The following is a 17568-nucleotide window of genomic DNA, read 5'->3' on the forward strand; positions in this document are numbered from 1 at the left end:
GAACTGTGCCTCCAAAAAAAAAAAAAAAAAATAAATTAAAAATAAGTAGAAAATACTGCAAATAATTGAAATGCATAGAAATAACTTGGTTAGTCAAAGTGCGCGATCCAAATGAGTTTTCGCACTTCATGAAAAAAGCAATGAAAATAAAGAGATAAAAAAATCCAAATGAAAATGAAAATGAAATTTCTGCCAGGCAACACTCAATTTGTACACACATGCATACAAATTACTAATGCTAATTTGCTGCTGTCAGCCCGAAATAAAGACGCTGAAAAAATTACCTAAGTAAAAACCTTTCAGCAGCTACAATTTGAATACTCTACGAATAAGTTTTGCCATTCGACATTGCTATATATATAAAGTTAAATAATGTTCACTAATATATCATTCAATTTTATTTAAATATATTTGATTCAAAAATAATAAATAAATAAATAAATGTAGTATTATTAAATATATTTAATTTCAATATTTTTATTTTCAAACGATTTTTTCTTCTACAACTATTTTTATTATGAGTTTAGTCTGTTTAAATTCTTGCAATTTTTCCTTTTTTCACTAATGTCTCACACTAAATTTACCAAGGATATAATTATATTTATATCACTCCGCGCAAATCAAAGCAAAAGCTAAAATAGATTACACAATATAGGAAATGTATTTATAAATAATGATAGTAATAATGGGGAAACTTTCAGAAATCTGTTGCCTAAGCAACTCATCAAAAAGTGTGGCCAAATAATTGGTTAGACTTGACAAAGTTTATGCGAAAGTCGTGTGACCCAACCTCTCTGCTGCTGCTCCGTTGCTCTGATGGCTTATAATCAACTTGCGCCACTTTCAAATTGGCAAGCGGCATTAGAATCATAAAATCTTATGAGCAACGCTGAACAGCTACCAGACCAGTTAGTTGGCACTTTTTCATGCAGTACACACACGCACACACACATACATATATATATATATGTATATGTATAAGCGCACACGCATAAATTTAAATGTCAATGGGCAATTAAAGTGGCCCACAAAAGTATGCAACGAAAAGTTGAAAAGTGCGCGCTTGGCTCATGGCAACACTTTGGCCAGACTTGGTAGTTGAAACACTTGACAGTGCATTAGAGCAGCTTAGCTTACACACACACTAACCGACACAGTTTTCATAGAGTCTCCTATTTGCTATTCGCCTTGCTTGATTCTATACAATTTTTTCAGGGGTTCGCGCTACTGATTATTACTTTTCATTTCGCTTTAACGATTTTCATATATTATGCATTTTTTTGTTGTTTTTTTTTTTGTTTTTTGTTTTTTTGATACGCTGTTGTCACTTGAGCTATGCTAAAATATTCGTGGGCGTGGCAACGGATTTACGCATGGCATGCAAAAATGATGAAGATGAATTACTGGCGCTGCCATGTGGCTGTAGATACATTTGTATCTGTATCTACATGAACACATCAAATACATACAAACAGACATACACATACATATACGAATATATTTACGAGTATTAATAGATTTTGGGGCGACATTGTTGATGTTATTGATTTGCTGCATGCTCGCTGAACCGCACACATTTGTTTTAAACACAAAAATCTGTATTGTGTAGAATCATATCTAGACAGGGCTAGACATTCTGGCCTCGTCATTCATCATCTGTTCCATTGATTATCGACTGCGGCCTTAAGCTCTCAAGCGAATGCATTCAATTGTAAGAAATAAATTATATTTAGCATTTCGAGTTTTGATTAATATTTGTCTCCAGGTAATGTTAACAAGCGTGTGTTTCTATGAGTGAATTGCCTTGAGAAAGAGATGTTTATGAAAATTACACATGCCAACATGATTTAGTTAACAAGAATCTGGTTTTACTTTGTTAATGGCTATATACGATTGTCCTTACATATTATATATCTTTAAAAGTTAACAAGAATTTAGATTTTTTGAAATACTGTTACATAAGAATATTTAAATTACTTTCTATACATACACAGTCGCATAATACGTATTATGCATTAGCTGTCAATATATACTTAAGGAATTAAGACAAAAGATTTACTTTCGCCCACATTTTCAACCTGCCTAGTCAAATACATATAGTTTATGTTTAAATGTGAAACAATCATTTACAGCAAAACTCAAACAATGAAAGCTCTATTGTCAAAATTCAATTCTCTTATGATATTTGTTATATGGTTGGCTTTAAACATTTTTTCTACATTAACCATACAATTTTATGAAAGTTTTAGTCAATGAAAAGAAACCAAACACAAACTAAAGCGAAATTTAAATAATGCATTGCAATGAAAATAATGAATTCATTTAGGCCAATGCTCATAGCAGATTGCTAGCACTTTTTCAAATTCTCTATGCAAAATCTGATTAGGCTAAATGAACACTTCTGCATGGATGTCAAATACCATCGGAGAATCAGTAAGAGCTACATTGAAAAAATGATGCGATTCAATTCTCATTTTCGGCTTTTCAAGCCGGCAAACAATATGTGCAAATGCAAAGGCAAACAGTCAACACAAATGCGGAAAAGCTGCAGCACGTGTCTGCTCATTGCATTCACACAGAGACGGCCGACGTGGGCATGTCCGAGTGTCTGTGTGTGTGTCTGTGGGTGTAAGTGTATGGACGATTCCCTGTAATAACCAATTCGAAATGGCAGCCACTGTCGCAGTCACAGTCACAGTCGCAGTCGCAGCAGAGCCAGCGACCATCAGAGCAGCAAACGAGCAAAGTTTTACCATTTTTAATTTTTCCCTTTCGCCGTGTTACACGTTACTTTTTTACCCAGCTCTGGCTCTGACTCTGACTCTGACTCTCTCCTTTGCCAGCACTTAGGCTGATTAAAGTGCATGAACCAGTCAGTAACAGCTACAGCTACAATAATAATAGCAACAACTATTAGCACAACTACAGCGCCACACACATACACACACACAGACACTCTTACAAATTTTCAGCAGTTTTTTTATTTTTTTCGCTCGTTTGTCATATGCTTTTCGCCATTAGTCAACTGCAATGTCAGTTATTATTTGTTAGTCTGGGCCAAAGCTGACAAAAACATATTTAAGCCGAAATTCCAAGAATTGAAAACGTTCTTATAAAACATTTTCTTATACTTAAATACAAACATTAAAAAAAAATTTTTAAAAAGTAAATAAACGGAACTTTGATAGAAATGTAAAACTCAAACAGAAATAATAATTGGAATGTTTGGATTATTGACACAATTCGAATATAAATAGCTAAAATACAATAACAAACAAATTTATATAAAAAATAAACTAATAATATTTTTTAGAAATTGAATGAAAACTTTACAAGAGAAGAAATGAAACAAATGATGAACTTAATTTCTTGAAGTCATTAATTTTGTATAGATAATAATTAAAATTAAAATAAAAAAAAAAAAAAATAAAAAATATAAAAAAAAAATACAAATATAAAAAAATTAAATAATATAGCTTTAATTATTTTTCTGAATGATAACTTTTTTGATATAAGAAAAAACATCTTATAAAATTATATATATTATACATTCATATTATCAAACTATATCTTTTCATTTTATTTTATTTGGTATTTATAGATTTGTTAGTTGTAAAATAATTCTTTTATATTCAAAGTTCTAAAAAATTTTAGATTAAAAATAATATTTAAAGCACAAACTAACATTGGGTATGATATATTTATGTATGTATAAAGCTTAGTTTTTAAACATGTTTATTTCATTACCTTCTTTTGGGCATAAACAATATTCTGCTGGAAAACTTTGCTCACATTGCAACGCTGAAACATGCAACGGAATTATTTTTGAGAACATCTTTGGGTGGTCTTGGGGCTGTACTTGTTTGACATCAACCTCTATATGAGAATAAAACTTGCTTAATCTTTGTGTAAATATGCCGTGTTTTGGATTTATATGCCTGGCCATTAAATGCTTGACATACTTTGGCTTATTGCTTTGGGGTAGCGGCCAGCGGGTGGGGCAGCGAAGTAAAGCATTTAAGTCGTGGATTTGTTGTGCTGTGCGGCTGGCAGACGTATAAAAAGTGTTATTAAAAACCTATAAACCACATACGAATTCGTCCCGCTGCCACCAGGATACAAACTTTTTAACGCACATATTAAAATGCCAACGCGTTTGTTGAATAAAAAACAACCGACTTTTTTTTGTGTTTGCTGCGTACGCGGCGTATGCATAATGCGACACATTAATATTGTTTTTTGCGGGTGTGTGAATGTTGCTGTGTGTGTGTGTGTGTGTGTGTGGGCGTGGGTGTGCATCGTTATCATATTGATGTGCAACAGTTTAAAAATTTCCTGAACAATTTGTTGTACAACGAGTCGCTCCCTTAAAGGGAAGCAGTAAATGTTTCATTAATTTCAACAAATTTTAAATTGCCATAAAAATTCGAAATTTACGATAATGAATGTCGACTCGTCTAGACTGTCAGCAGTTGCCAAAATGCACAAAAGAAAAGCGCATAGCGACTGCGAAGTCTTTGCGAATTCAAAAACTGCTGATTTTCATATCACCAAAATTGCCGGCGTTAGCACAAACAAAAACCCAAAAAAAAAAAAAAAAAAAAAAATCCGTCCCGTTTAGCTATCTGCGAACAGCACTCAATTGAATGAGAGTGCTGGCAAATACATTATATACTATATATTATTTGAATATACTATATATATATGCTCTCTCTTAATACCACCCCTAGCCCATTCACACTCTCGAGGCATTTCACAATCGCCCTCTCGAAATGCGCTTTTGATATTGTGCATAAATTAACTTGGCAAAGTTTTTTGAGTCGGGTGAAATTGCAACGAGTGGCACTTTATCAGTACCATTTAACGCCCACAATGGGGGCGTGGCTATGCTCATGGTCGTGGTCGTGGCTTTAAGGTGGGCCATTTCAGATTATATTAAATGGATCAGTTAAGAGCTGTCTGCCCTTTGCCACTTGAACTCGAGTTCAATCAAATTAGTTGCCCTTTTGAGAGCTATTTTTATTTGATTTACAGATTGAAATTAAAAATATTTTACTGTGTTAATTGGAAAGGTTGAAAATCCATCTTTTAGCTGCTTTCTATCAGATTGTGAACTTCCTTTCAAATTTGCTTTCTTTAGTTTAAACCGGCTTTAATTAAGAGAGAATTATTCTGGCCAAAACTTGTTGGATTTTTGAGCTAAAGTGCTGATATAAATTATTATTTTCTTAGAATTGCTGAGAAGATACATGAAATGTTTGCTTTTGCTTTGCCAGCCGCTTGCATAGGCAAATAATTAGCAGGAATAAAAGCACACTTTCATAGAGCTGGAAATCGTTGGACTTGACTGCAAGCGGCACGAGCCCACTTGTTTATTCATAGCCTTAACCTGGCTCAATGGCAGATGCCTGGCATCTAATAAGGCTCCACTCGACTCCATTTGGCTGTGTTTATAAACGCATTTGTGCACGACGATGGCCAGAGCTCGAGGCTCTGTGCTAAGCAGCATTACGTATCGAATATCCAAACTCAAATCCAATTCGATTCGTGAGGCACAAACAAGTTTCGAGCTAAAATCGCAAGAGCTGCAACGAGAGAGCCAGAGAGAATGCGAAACTGAGCAGTAGAAGGAGGCAGCTAGGATATGCCAGGATAAGCGCTGCAAAGTATGCGCTGCAGTTCAACTGCCATCCATAGTCGATATAAATTCATTTATTCATGAGCTCAAAACCGGAAATGAATGTGTTACCTGCGCGACTGTGTGTGAGTGGGTGTCAGTGTGTGTGTGTTTGTAATTGTGATTGTGTGAGAGAGTGTTCTCACATGTGTATTTAAGTTTGTTTTTGTGGATAAAATATGTGCGGGCTCTGTCTGCCACGCATGCAATTTATGAAAATATTTGATTTGCTCAGCGTCTGCCCATAAATTATGTTAACAAAAAAAAAAAAAAAAAAAAAATTATATTTCCTTTTTGCTATTACCTGAACTTCTGGCCAAGTTTTGAATGCGAATTGAATATGTCTCGCTGATCTAACGAGCAGCAGGCGGCTGCAATTCCAATTGCACTGGGCGTGTTTGCTTCAACTTAAATTGTGCGCATTATTGGCAAAGTGCACTCAAAAGACGCACACACACACACACACACACACACTGAAAATTTGCAGCAGGCATGCATAAATTTTGCGCCAAAAAGCCGTTTAGGGAGCACAAACACAGCCCTAGAGCAGCAGATAGCAGTTGTTGAGATGGCGTCAAGTTGCAGCAATCGCTGCACACGCACAAGTGCCTCACTGCACAGAAATGGCACTGCACAAACATATACACACACACGCATGCAAGCACATGCTCACATGCACACATGCCTCTATTCAACTTTCACTTTGAATTTGCCAAGTTTTTGCGCAAGATGCACTTCGCAGCTTCCCGTTGCCCGCTGCTGGCTCCACGACTGACGTTTCAATTTACACACACACACTAGAGCAAATACACGCACACACACACTCGTGCAGTCATGCACCGTTATGGGCTCGCCTTTGATTTTAAAGATTTATCGTGCATTTCGTGGCATACTTATATGCGCCATTTGCATATTAATAGAGCAGACAGCATCCAAACTCTTCCAGTTGGCAGCGCTTATGAGTGCATCTCGAATGCTTAGAACAAACAACACGCTCAGAGCAAGCTAGAGTTAGAAAGACGGCGTGAAGGAGACAGTCAGAGGGAGAGAGAGAGCGAGATAGAGAAGGAGCTCTCCTCGTGTGCACATTTTTTTATCAATAATTTAAATAGCAAAATTCAAACTGATTTCTGCTCAAGCTTTCGGCTAAACTTCTAAAGAGGGTCGTTCACTGCGACCAAATGTCAATTTGGACTGCTTATGTTTAATAGAAAAATATTTAAAAGGAAATACATATGTATAGAAAAATAAACTGCAAGGCAAAGAGCTAGGCAAGCGTGACTACGAAATACCCTGCACTGAGTTTAATAAGTTCATTGTTGTTGAATATGTATTTGAAATTTATAAATATATAAGATGTATGAAAACGTATGTCTTTTATATTTTTATATAGAAAATTCAAGCCTAGTCAGAAATGCCAGAATTACATTTTTAATTCAATGGAACTGATATATAAAAAAAAAAAATTAAAAAAACTTTTTCGAATTTTACATATGAAATGATGGTAAATATTTAATATTTTAAGAGTTTATAAAATTGAAGTGCAGTATTTTAAATAATCAAACAAAACAAAATTTTTTTAAAAATTGAAAAACAAATTACATGAATTATTTAATGATATACACATATAAATGAATATGTATTTTTTTAATTTATATTTCTTAATACATTAAATGGTAAAATTCATGTAAAATAGCTTCAGTGTAAAGATGATAAATTCAGATTTTATGTTATCTTGAGGTTTGTTAAGCTTTTAATTAGAAGATTGAAAACATTTTTAAAATTTAGTTTTTATTATTGAACTATACGGGTATATATTAAATCTAAACTTTATACGGTTACGGGTATATATTAAATCTAAACTTGTAAATAAACAAAAGTGTATAATCAATACCAATAACGAAATATATATGTTATTTATTTCACAAAATTTCTACTTGGGCCTATGACGCCATCAGATTTATAGCTTTATAATGCCCTAGGGCTACAGGGTATATACATACAACAAAAATAGTTCTTTCAATAGGCACACCTAACAGTACTAACATGCTTGGGGACACTCACACACATACATATGCCTGTGTATATGTGCTTGTGTATTTCCCGTTAGTCATCGTTGTTGTCGTCCTGTTTTCTTTTTTCTTTCTTTATTTTGCCTGCGGTTATGTCTCATGTCCCTTGGCTGCAGAATTCAATTCAATGAAGTCATTTTTATTTGTTTGGCAACTTGTAGATACAACAAGAACAGCAGCAACAACAACAGCAGTAAAAGTAGCAGTAGCAGCAACAGCAAATAAATTTTGAAAAGGGTTTCCTTTTGAATAAGAAACATAACAAAAGACGAAAAAATATCACAACAAATTGTCTGCAATATGTTGCGAAATATGTGACAAGCAAAAAAAGTTTGCAGAAAGAGCAGGCAAGGCAGGCAGCCCCATAATACCCGATATTAAATGCATTTCATATGGGCGCACAATGAAAATGATTGAATGCCATATTTCAAGAGAGCTTCTCAGTAGTCGAATACATGCTGAAGTGAAGTTCAATTTGTTCGCTTTAAGCCTTTTCCGACTATCTGGCAGACATGAGCATGACAGCGCGAGAAGCGCATAGAGAGGTCATGCAGTAGCACAAAATATTAGCACAACAGACTTGCTGAGCTGCAAGTGGCTCGCATAAGAAAGGAAATCATAAATCAGCGAAAGAGTAAAATTGACAACAGAAATTGGAATGTATTTATGGGTGAACAGAATAAAAATAAGTCGAAAGAACTAACTGTTTATGTTTTGTATAGAAAGGCTTTCATTAAATTGGTCCATGAAATTCAAATGGTTTAATCTTCGTAGCTCGTCCCTCGGGAGGAGGGCAAAATTGATATTTCTTACTTTAAGCATTACATTATTCTTAGCCCTAAGCACAGCTACTTGAACTCAGCACTCACTTTTCTTTATCGCACTGCTTTTCCACAGTTCTGGAGCCCGCTTTTCCAATGCGCGATGTGACCATAAACCGCAATGTGGACGCCCATAAATTGTACGACGTGCTCGGCGAGGTGGGACGGTGAGTACGGCGTGGAGCCCAATCTTTCAGAGAGCGCCCCTCAAACAGTGGAATGAAATGCTAATCATATACTACCCAATTCTCAGTGGTAAATTCGGCACAGTGTACAAGTGCAGAGAGAAGGCCAGCGGCCTCCTATTGGCAGCCAAATTCGTGCCCATACCGAAGCGCGAGGACAAGCGGAACGTGGAGCGGGAAGTGGAGATTATGAATTCATTGCAACATCATCTCATTATACAATTGTATGCTGCATACGAATATCAGAAAATGATGTGCGTCGTCCTGGAACTGTAAGGCCCAAACGAACACGCAACTCTCTCTATATATACAGTTGCTATATAGTAGAAATTCTATATTCATGTTGAAGAATATGTTGATTTCATATTATTGTTGTTGTTGTCTTTACTATTGTGGAGTGCGTCTCTGTGTGTGTGTGTGTGTTTTGTTGCCCTTGATGGCAAACTACTTTGACAACATCTTCATAACTTTTGTTGGTCTCTTTTGTTTGTTCCATTCTATTGTTGTTGTTACATTGTTGTGGAACACAATATCTTGCAATCAGCGGGAAATGTGCATAAAATACGATTTACACGTACGCACATTATCGTAAACTAGTAAACTTCTTTCACACACACACCGCTCCGCGCATGCACATGCACACACACACGCACCGCACAACTATAAAAGTTTTACCATGCTTTTCTCTTTCGTTCTTATTCTTTCCTTTTTTGGGCACACTCAGAAAGAAAACCTTAAGCAACAGGTTATCGCACTTCCTTGTTCTAGAAATGTATTTAGTGCTCTGATAAGGAGCATTGCACTTTTATCAGTTAATGTGTAACACACCCACAAGGAAGTTCACGAAATTAGAATTTTTATCGGTAGGTACTAGTCTTTTCTGTCTGACCGTTAAAAAGTCTCTAAAGTTTGACAATAAATTAAAAATTCGCACACATACGTCTTTCTATGTTTGGTAATCGATCAATAGGTTAGTTTATTAAGTAACGATCTTGATTAAGACATATTTAGATATCACAAAGTCCAAGGGAATACTTTAAGAATTAAAATCAAAGAAGATAAAACAAAAACATATACAAATGAATATTACATACATACATTAAAACTTAAAGAAAAGAGACACGAAAATCTTAGTAAATGGGACCAAGACAAAGCAAGAAATAAAAGTAGAGAGCAAACAAAGAAGAGGATCGGGAAAAATTCTTTTATTTTCACTTATTCAGTTGGACATATTTTATATTTGGAATAAAAATGAATCATAAAGATGCATCAGCAAAATTTATAAGCTTGAATTTGGATGCATTTGAATATTCATAAACTGTATAACTCATGTGCTTAGGTATTTTAGTAAATAATATAGCTATAGGTTCTGTTTTCTTTTTTGACGATATTTAGATGGGGCTTAATATCCATATTCATATTATAATTGTTCATTATTAAACTTTAAGGGTATTCAACATTTGATAAGAAAATAAAACTCATATTTAGCTGTATCCCATATTTGGTCTCTAATAAAAACGTAGGCGGGCCCTATTCTTTGGGCCATAAAACCATTTGAGTCAGGCAAAGGTGCACTGATTAAGCCATGGCCTTGACCCATTTGCCTGGAGTGGGCATCTTTTCGCCACAGAAATAAAACGGCAACACTTGCAGAGCCAAAAAGACAATAAAGTTGCGAGTCTTTTGTGCAGCTCACTTGACTTTTTACTTTTGAAATGCATTTCCATGGCTGGGAGTGTGTTGTTCTGTTCTATCTGTTCTATCCTGTTCTACAGTCGACAACAATGCTGACAGTTCTTATTGTTGTTGTTTTGTGTGGGAGTCTTAATTGTTTACTTGCGCAAGTTGTTTCGTCGCTTTGCATATTCATAAAATGCAGCAAACATATTTGTGCCAAGACAAAAATCCTTGACAAACTGCAAACTGCAAACTCGTTTTGTAAATTGTCCATTTGCTTTGCTAATGAAAATTGCAGTTTATTTCCACAAACAATAATATTTATTTGAATTTCTGGCATTGCCATGGAGCTTTTTCAATTGTCCCTTTTGCTCTGTAAATAATTCATATTTCACATTTTATGTCAACTGACAAAAATATATATTCTGCAGCTGCATAAAAGTCATATAAGTCACATCGATTACTGCACATGAGAATTGCAGCTGGAAAATTTCACAAATAAGCCGATTGACTTTAGCTTTTAAATGCTTTATTTTCCTTCTTGTTTTTTTTTTTTTTTTTTTTTTTTTTTTTTTGTCTTTTCAAATTGAATGAAAACTGGTAAAAGTGAATTTAGTTTATTGCCAGTGTCGAGTAAAGGGCAAGCTTGAAAGTATTTACCTGCATTTTTTATTTACCCTGCAAACAAATGTGCTCGATGCATATGAATAACGATATTTGAAACAGATATAATTTAAATACGGACAAACAATTGTTAAATGTTTCATCTCTTGATACGAAGAATGGGAAATTGATATTCTGGCTAGGACTGTAGGCAGGCAATTTTTAATGTATATAGACAGGCGGATAAATAAACCAGAGATTGGTTGGGCTAAATGAGATAGATTAAGAAACTATTAACTCTTTAAATGTATCATTGAATATGTACAAAATACTTCTATCAAGTTAATGTTAAATTAAAATCAAAGTAAAAAGGCAAATGTGGAAAATGTACATGTACCATAATTATAAACCTCGAATCAAGACGTTTTCCTCTTAGCTTCACTACAAAAGCAATTTACAGCGACATAGAGATTCATAAATATCAAAATACAATGGGAGGACATGGATTTATTCAGTAATTTACCGACAGTAAGCGAATAAGAAGCAGCACTCCAACTCTAAAAACTCCAGTTTGAAAAGCTGATTTTAATAAAATTGCCGTCTTTGAAGAATTAAAGAGTAATATGATATTGGGTATTCTCGATTAAAATGCGGGAAATTATCCATATTATATTTAAAATAATAAAGTAGTTACTTAATTTAACTAATAATTTACAATTTTCATATTTATAAATTAAATGAAAATCATCATATGAAAGACGTATGGGCAAATCTTATATCAAATCAAAAATAAATTATTTAAGACTTTTTCTACACCAGAGTTTTAAAACTTCAAGCAGTATAAAAAACTCTTTTTAAATAAAAACAATATATGTTAAGAGACTCTACCTGACTTTATGACAATATACAATATATCGCAATTTTATAAAGCAAGCAATAAAATCTCTGAGTGTCTAGTATACGGATTCACATATAATTCATATAAACACAGTAATATATCCAATGCAAGTAGATTACAACAAATCTCATAGATGTAGCACTTTGAAGTAAATTGCAGGAACTGACATAAGATACACGAAATTTTCAATTGCCTAGCATTTTCCATTTGCTTTTCTCAGCAAATGTGGAATGCTTTGCAGTTCAGTTGCTGCACTTTACTTTCTCCTCGTAGGTTGATGTTCATGTATTATCTGATTTTCGTGTTATGTCAAACAATGCGTAGTTCTTGTAAATAACATAAATAGACTTATACCGTGGCAGGTAAGCCAACTGAAATGAGTCTAAAACTCAGCACTAAATGGGAGTTAAATTAGCTGCTTTAACTGTGGTCTTGGCTTTAGCTGCATGCTTATTGTATGTTCTATCCTCTATTGTTATGTATATTTATATATTCTCTATAACATATTTAAAAACCTCTAAATGGTGTTCACCCATTGACTCCTTAGCATTGAAGGCGGCGAGCTCTTCGATCGTGTTGTGGACGATGAGTTTGTTCTCACAGAGCGCGTGTGCCGAGTCTTTATACGCCAGGTGTGCGAGGCCATGGCCTTTATACACGGCAACGGCATCATCCACCTCGACTTGAAGCCCGAGAATATCTTGGTACTGTCACAAAAGGGAAATCGCATCAAGATCATTGACTTTGGACTGGCACGCAAATTCGATCCCGATAAGCGCCTGCGAGTGAGTTTCAGTTGATTGCTGTTCATACAGGGTATCTATATAGCATACCACTCTTTCAGGTTCTCTTTGGCACACCTGAGTTTGTGGCGCCCGAAGTGGTAAACTTTGACTGCATCTCCTATGGCACTGATATGTGGAGCGTTGGCGTCATTTGCTATGTGCTGTAAGTATTTGGTGTCGAGATATTCGAATAAAAACTTCATTACACTACACAGCAGAGATTTAATTACAGAAAAGTCTTCAATTAATTTAAAATTTTATAGAAACCAATTGACAACTAAATTTGGGAACTGAATTTCAGAATTATTACATTTTCTATTATCAATATTTGAGATGAGCTTTACTTCTAGCTTCTATTTATTCCTTTTTTTATAAGATAAATAGATTTATTATTGGCAAATTATGTCAAAGAATTTATAAATGAATTTATTTCATTTCTTTAAAGAATATAAACTCTTTAGAGTTTAATGAATTAACCAAATTAAAGAGTTTATATTTCAATGCAGTGCACTCTTCTATGCTCTAATACCTTTTATGTAGCGCAGTGTTGCTTCAAGAATATGATACTTGAAAATTTAATCAAAGCTAGCTTAAGGACCGAGTGCGGGGTCGGGCTTTGCATTGGCGTTGCTCGAGTGAGCAAAGTAAACTAATTAAAAATCTGTGAAAATTGCGGCAGTCAGGAATTAAATAATCAAAGTCTTACAACTGTTTGGGAAGGTGTTCGAGGCAAACCGCCAAGGTATACCAATCCCCCCTGCCAAAGACACAAATAACTAAACAAGAAAACTCGCTCGACGCCAATTTAATTTAGTTAATTAAATGCTGCTGCTGTGTGTTTTTTATGTATTTATTTATTTTGTGTGCTTTGCTTTTACATTTCATGTTTATTGACTTTGCCACACCCCACACACACACACACACACGTGGAACAATAAAAACAATTACAGCATATCTGGTCTGTCGCCTTTCATGGGCGAGAACGACATTGAAACAATGTCAAATGTAACCATTGCAAAATACGATTTTGAGGATGAATGCTTTAATGGCATATCCCCGGAATGCCTGGATTTCATATCGAAGCTCCTAGTCAAGGACTTGAGGTGGGTTTTTTGTTAATTAGTTGTCTAGCCCATAACCGGGCCACACAACCAGCACTCGCTCTTTTAATCAACCAAATGCCCCACAGCACCCGCATGACAGCCGCCGATTGTGTGAAACACAAATGGCTGCAGCAGCATCCCCCCGCCACGCCCCTCAAGAGAACAGCATCCACAGCAGCAAGAGCAGCAGCAGCAGGAGCTGAAACAACAGTTAGCAAGAGCGACTCAGTGAGCAGCAAGACGCGACTGAAGTCAGAGTCGCCCACAACGTTAGCCTCGGAGTCTTCTGAGGATTCAACGGAAACAATCGAGGATGCGGATGTTGATGGAGACGAGGATGGGGATGAGGGCGAGGCGACGGAACAGGACGAGGACAGCGAGGAGCTGGCGCAGCTGTGCAAAACACATGAGCTAGAGGTAAATAGAAAGTTAGCTAAATAGCGAAGCACCGAGCACTGTAGCATTCTGTGCTTGCCTAATGTTTCCACACAGAACAAAGAGCTGGATGCCACGAAGGATAATTTAAAGAATTTCATAGTGCGCTGGGAGACGCATCCGAACAGTCCGTATGTCTTTGACGTCGAGGGCAACGTGATAGCGCCTCTAAATGAGAGCAGCTACACGCATCCCCGACGGCCCCATGGCCCGGACAGCATCTCCTCGTCCCGAGGTGAGTACTGCCGCGACGGTGGCTCCCAGAGGCAGCGCGACCGGCATGCGCTCATCCATGGCAAATGAGCGGGGGCGACGCAATCACAACCAATTTTGTAAATTACATAATTAACTTCAAAACAACAACAACAACAACAAAAGAGCAACAAAAACAAAAATCAGCCAACTAATTGTTTCTCTCTCTCTCTCACTCTCTGTTAACTTTGAATGTAGACCAAGTTGGCTTAATGAGAAGTGCAAAGAAGGGCTCGCTGAGTGCCCACTCATAAAGCTCTCCTGCCTCTCAGTCTTAACTTTTCTTTTTATTATTATTTATGTATATTGCAATCAATTTGTGTTTTGTGTTAACATATAAACTTTTAATGAGCTATATTGTAATTATGTTGTACTTGTATGTGTGAGAGAAATTCGGCATGCCAACAACAACAAAGTACTTTCAAGTGTTGTTGGCTTAGGCTTTAAGTAATTGTAGCTTTAAGCGCATCCATATATCGGATGCTACCTCTATTAACCAAATCGCCTTATTGTATAAGTTGCTTAGCGTTTCGCCACTGTGATAAAGACAGCCAATGACAAGAGTAATACCAAAATATACTTCAAATTCAAATACTACAAGTTTTCTTTCAAATACGTTAGCCACACAACTATCCAAACATTCCAAAAGCAAACAAACAATAACATATCGAATACAAGTTAAGACATTATCCCAAACCTAGTTCAAGTTTAGCTCAACACCTAGCCACAGATTCAAAACTATCGGACAAGGTAAGCTCCACTCATCGATCAAAGATCTAGCAAAAACTGTCGATCAATGCTGCAAAATTCAAAAGTTTAAGTCAAAATATCATTTCATTCAACGGGTTCAATGTTCATCAAAACATGATGCTTATTTGTGTTGCGTTCCGTATCTGTAAGAAATTATTAAAATGCATCTAAGCAAATTTTAAAATATATTTCAAATGTTGAGCCTTACAAATTTTTACAATTTAAATTGCTAAAGCTCTAAATTTTTTAAATTTGAAATCCGAATTCGCAAAGCTTAATTTTGTTATTTGAAAACTCTGTCATTAAATAATGTAATTAACCCGTACTGATAGTAAGTGAAGAGCATTAACTATTTCTTAAAAAAGTTATAAAAGTAATAAATTTGAACTACTTGAATTGAACTAAAAAATTAAAGCGAATCCTTTTTTGTAGTACTGAAACAAATTCAATAGAACAAAAATTAGTATAACAAAAATATTTTTATTAATATTACGAAACCATATTTCTGGACTTTGTTAGGTACAAATTTTAATAATATCTTATATAGATAAGAGAACAAAACCAGTGGAAAGCTCATTTCTTCAAGTTCGATCCTTGCGCAAAGTGTGTTGTCTATCAGGGCTAGTTGGTACAATCCATTATTAACTTCTCCGTTAACAAACTGGGCTGTCTGTCTCATACGCATGCTCTATTTTTCTGTCTATATGTACCTCTATATATATCTAATTCGGATATACCAATGTTAATAATTCGTCCAAACCTAACCCCAAAAATAACCTAATTTGTTTGTGGATCTTTACGTCGCCCAACTGCTCCAGACTAAAATCCTTTTGCCTTTACAGTTTGCTCGCCCTCGCCATGTGAGTCCATAGCGACGCTCACGGACGATGAGCAAGAGGCTGGAGCGGCCCTCGAGGAGGAGAATGAGCCAAGCGCTGACAGTCCCCATTCGGTGGCGACCACGCCCATTAATGAGTCCCGCGAGAAACTCTTCCCAGCAGTGGGTGCAGCGGGTACATCTGGCTGTGCCACGCCCACGCCGCAGCATCTGTTCAACGAGCACTTCGATGAGTTCTCCGGCAGCGAAAGCAGCGCACAGCAGCGGCGCAGCATGAAGAGTTATTTGCACACATTCGACAGGCGAAACTCGGACACGACCTACTTGCTGGGAAGGCGCAGCTCCGGAGAGCGCGTCAATCTGGCAGATGAAATACGCAAGCTGTCCGATCACCTGCTCATGCTGGCCGAGATCAACACCAAGCTGGGCGATAGCAACAACTCGAGCACCACTGAGAGCAGCGTCATCCAGGAAGCCAACAAGGTGAAGAGCAGCACGCGCAGCACCCGCGTGACCTCACACGGGCAGCTGCACAGCGCCAGCTCCAGCTCCAGCAGCCAGACACACGTGCGATCCGCTGATGGCCAGCAGAAGGTGAGCTCGTTGTCCGCGCGACTGCAGCAGTCCATAGAGGAGACTCCGAAGCTGAGCAATGGTAATGGGAATGGCAGCAGTAGCTGGTCCCAGTCCCAGCTGCGCAGCCAGCCTACAGTGAGCACCATGAGCACGGCTAATGCTAAGAGTCATATGCAGAAGAGCTCTACCAGCACCAGCACCAGCACCAGCACCAGCAGCTCCAAATTCTATTCTAGCATCAGCACCAGAAACAGCAACAGCAACAGCTCCAGTGCCAGCTCAAGCAATCATGTCTTCACGGAGTCGGCGAGCAGTCGACGAGCCAAGTTTCGCATCAACCAAATGAGTCGCGACGTGCCCATCGGATTGCCGGATACGCATCAGACGGTGAATCTGGAGGAGGCAGCCAACACGACGAAGGATTGCTTGCTGCATCTGCTGGAGAAGTACAATGAGACGAAGATACGCAATCCCGTGGGCAGGCATCAGAGCATCAGCGTCGACTGGCACATTAGCGATAATCTCGAGTACCGCTCCATGAGCTCCATCAATGCCTTCTTCCAGCGACACAGCCACAGCAGCGGCGGACAGAACGTCAAGCACATACAGGCCCAACTGGAGGAGAAGGCAACGGGGAAGTAGTGGACGACGGTACCATCTGAATACTGTATATAATCCTATATATAATTCATGTACTATAAACTCGACAAACAGCTCAAAAATCAATCGCAACTAATGAGAGAACATCATTAAGGAAAATACAAATACAAACTTAGTCAATCGCAGTTACAGTTAGTCAATTTCTATGTTCGCATGAATCAAATTGTTTATGTATTTGTCGTAAGTGATAAATGATATTAATTTATTGAAAATAAAACTTAAATGGAAGACTTCAA

General features: G+C 36.8%; 1 protein-coding gene across 6 annotated transcripts in view; it reads left to right on the forward strand.

Annotated features, from left to right (window-relative positions):
* Window positions 1–17568, forward strand: part of sqa (spaghetti-squash activator) — a 32390-nt gene extending 14822 nt beyond the window's left edge. For all 6 annotated transcript variants that reach the window (XM_089472222.1, XM_089472219.1, XM_018012842.2 and 3 more), the window contains 8 exons: window positions 8647–8737; window positions 8824–9027; window positions 12481–12718; window positions 12778–12881; window positions 13669–13821; window positions 13908–14238; window positions 14314–14491; window positions 16101–17568. In XM_089472222.1, coding sequence (XP_089328348.1) covers window positions 8647–8737; window positions 8824–9027; window positions 12481–12718; window positions 12778–12881; window positions 13669–13821; window positions 13908–14238; window positions 14314–14491; window positions 16101–17314 — 2513 coding nt within the window. In that variant the 3' untranslated portion in view covers window positions 17315–17568. The remainder of the gene's footprint in view (window positions 1–8646; window positions 8738–8823; window positions 9028–12480; window positions 12719–12777; window positions 12882–13668; window positions 13822–13907; window positions 14239–14313; window positions 14492–16100) is intronic.

Source organism: Drosophila arizonae, chromosome 5, assembly GCF_054131065.1.
Source record: "Drosophila arizonae isolate 15081-1271.41 chromosome 5, UAZ_ARI_1.0, whole genome shotgun sequence".
NCBI lineage: Eukaryota > Metazoa > Arthropoda > Insecta > Diptera > Drosophilidae > Drosophila > Drosophila arizonae.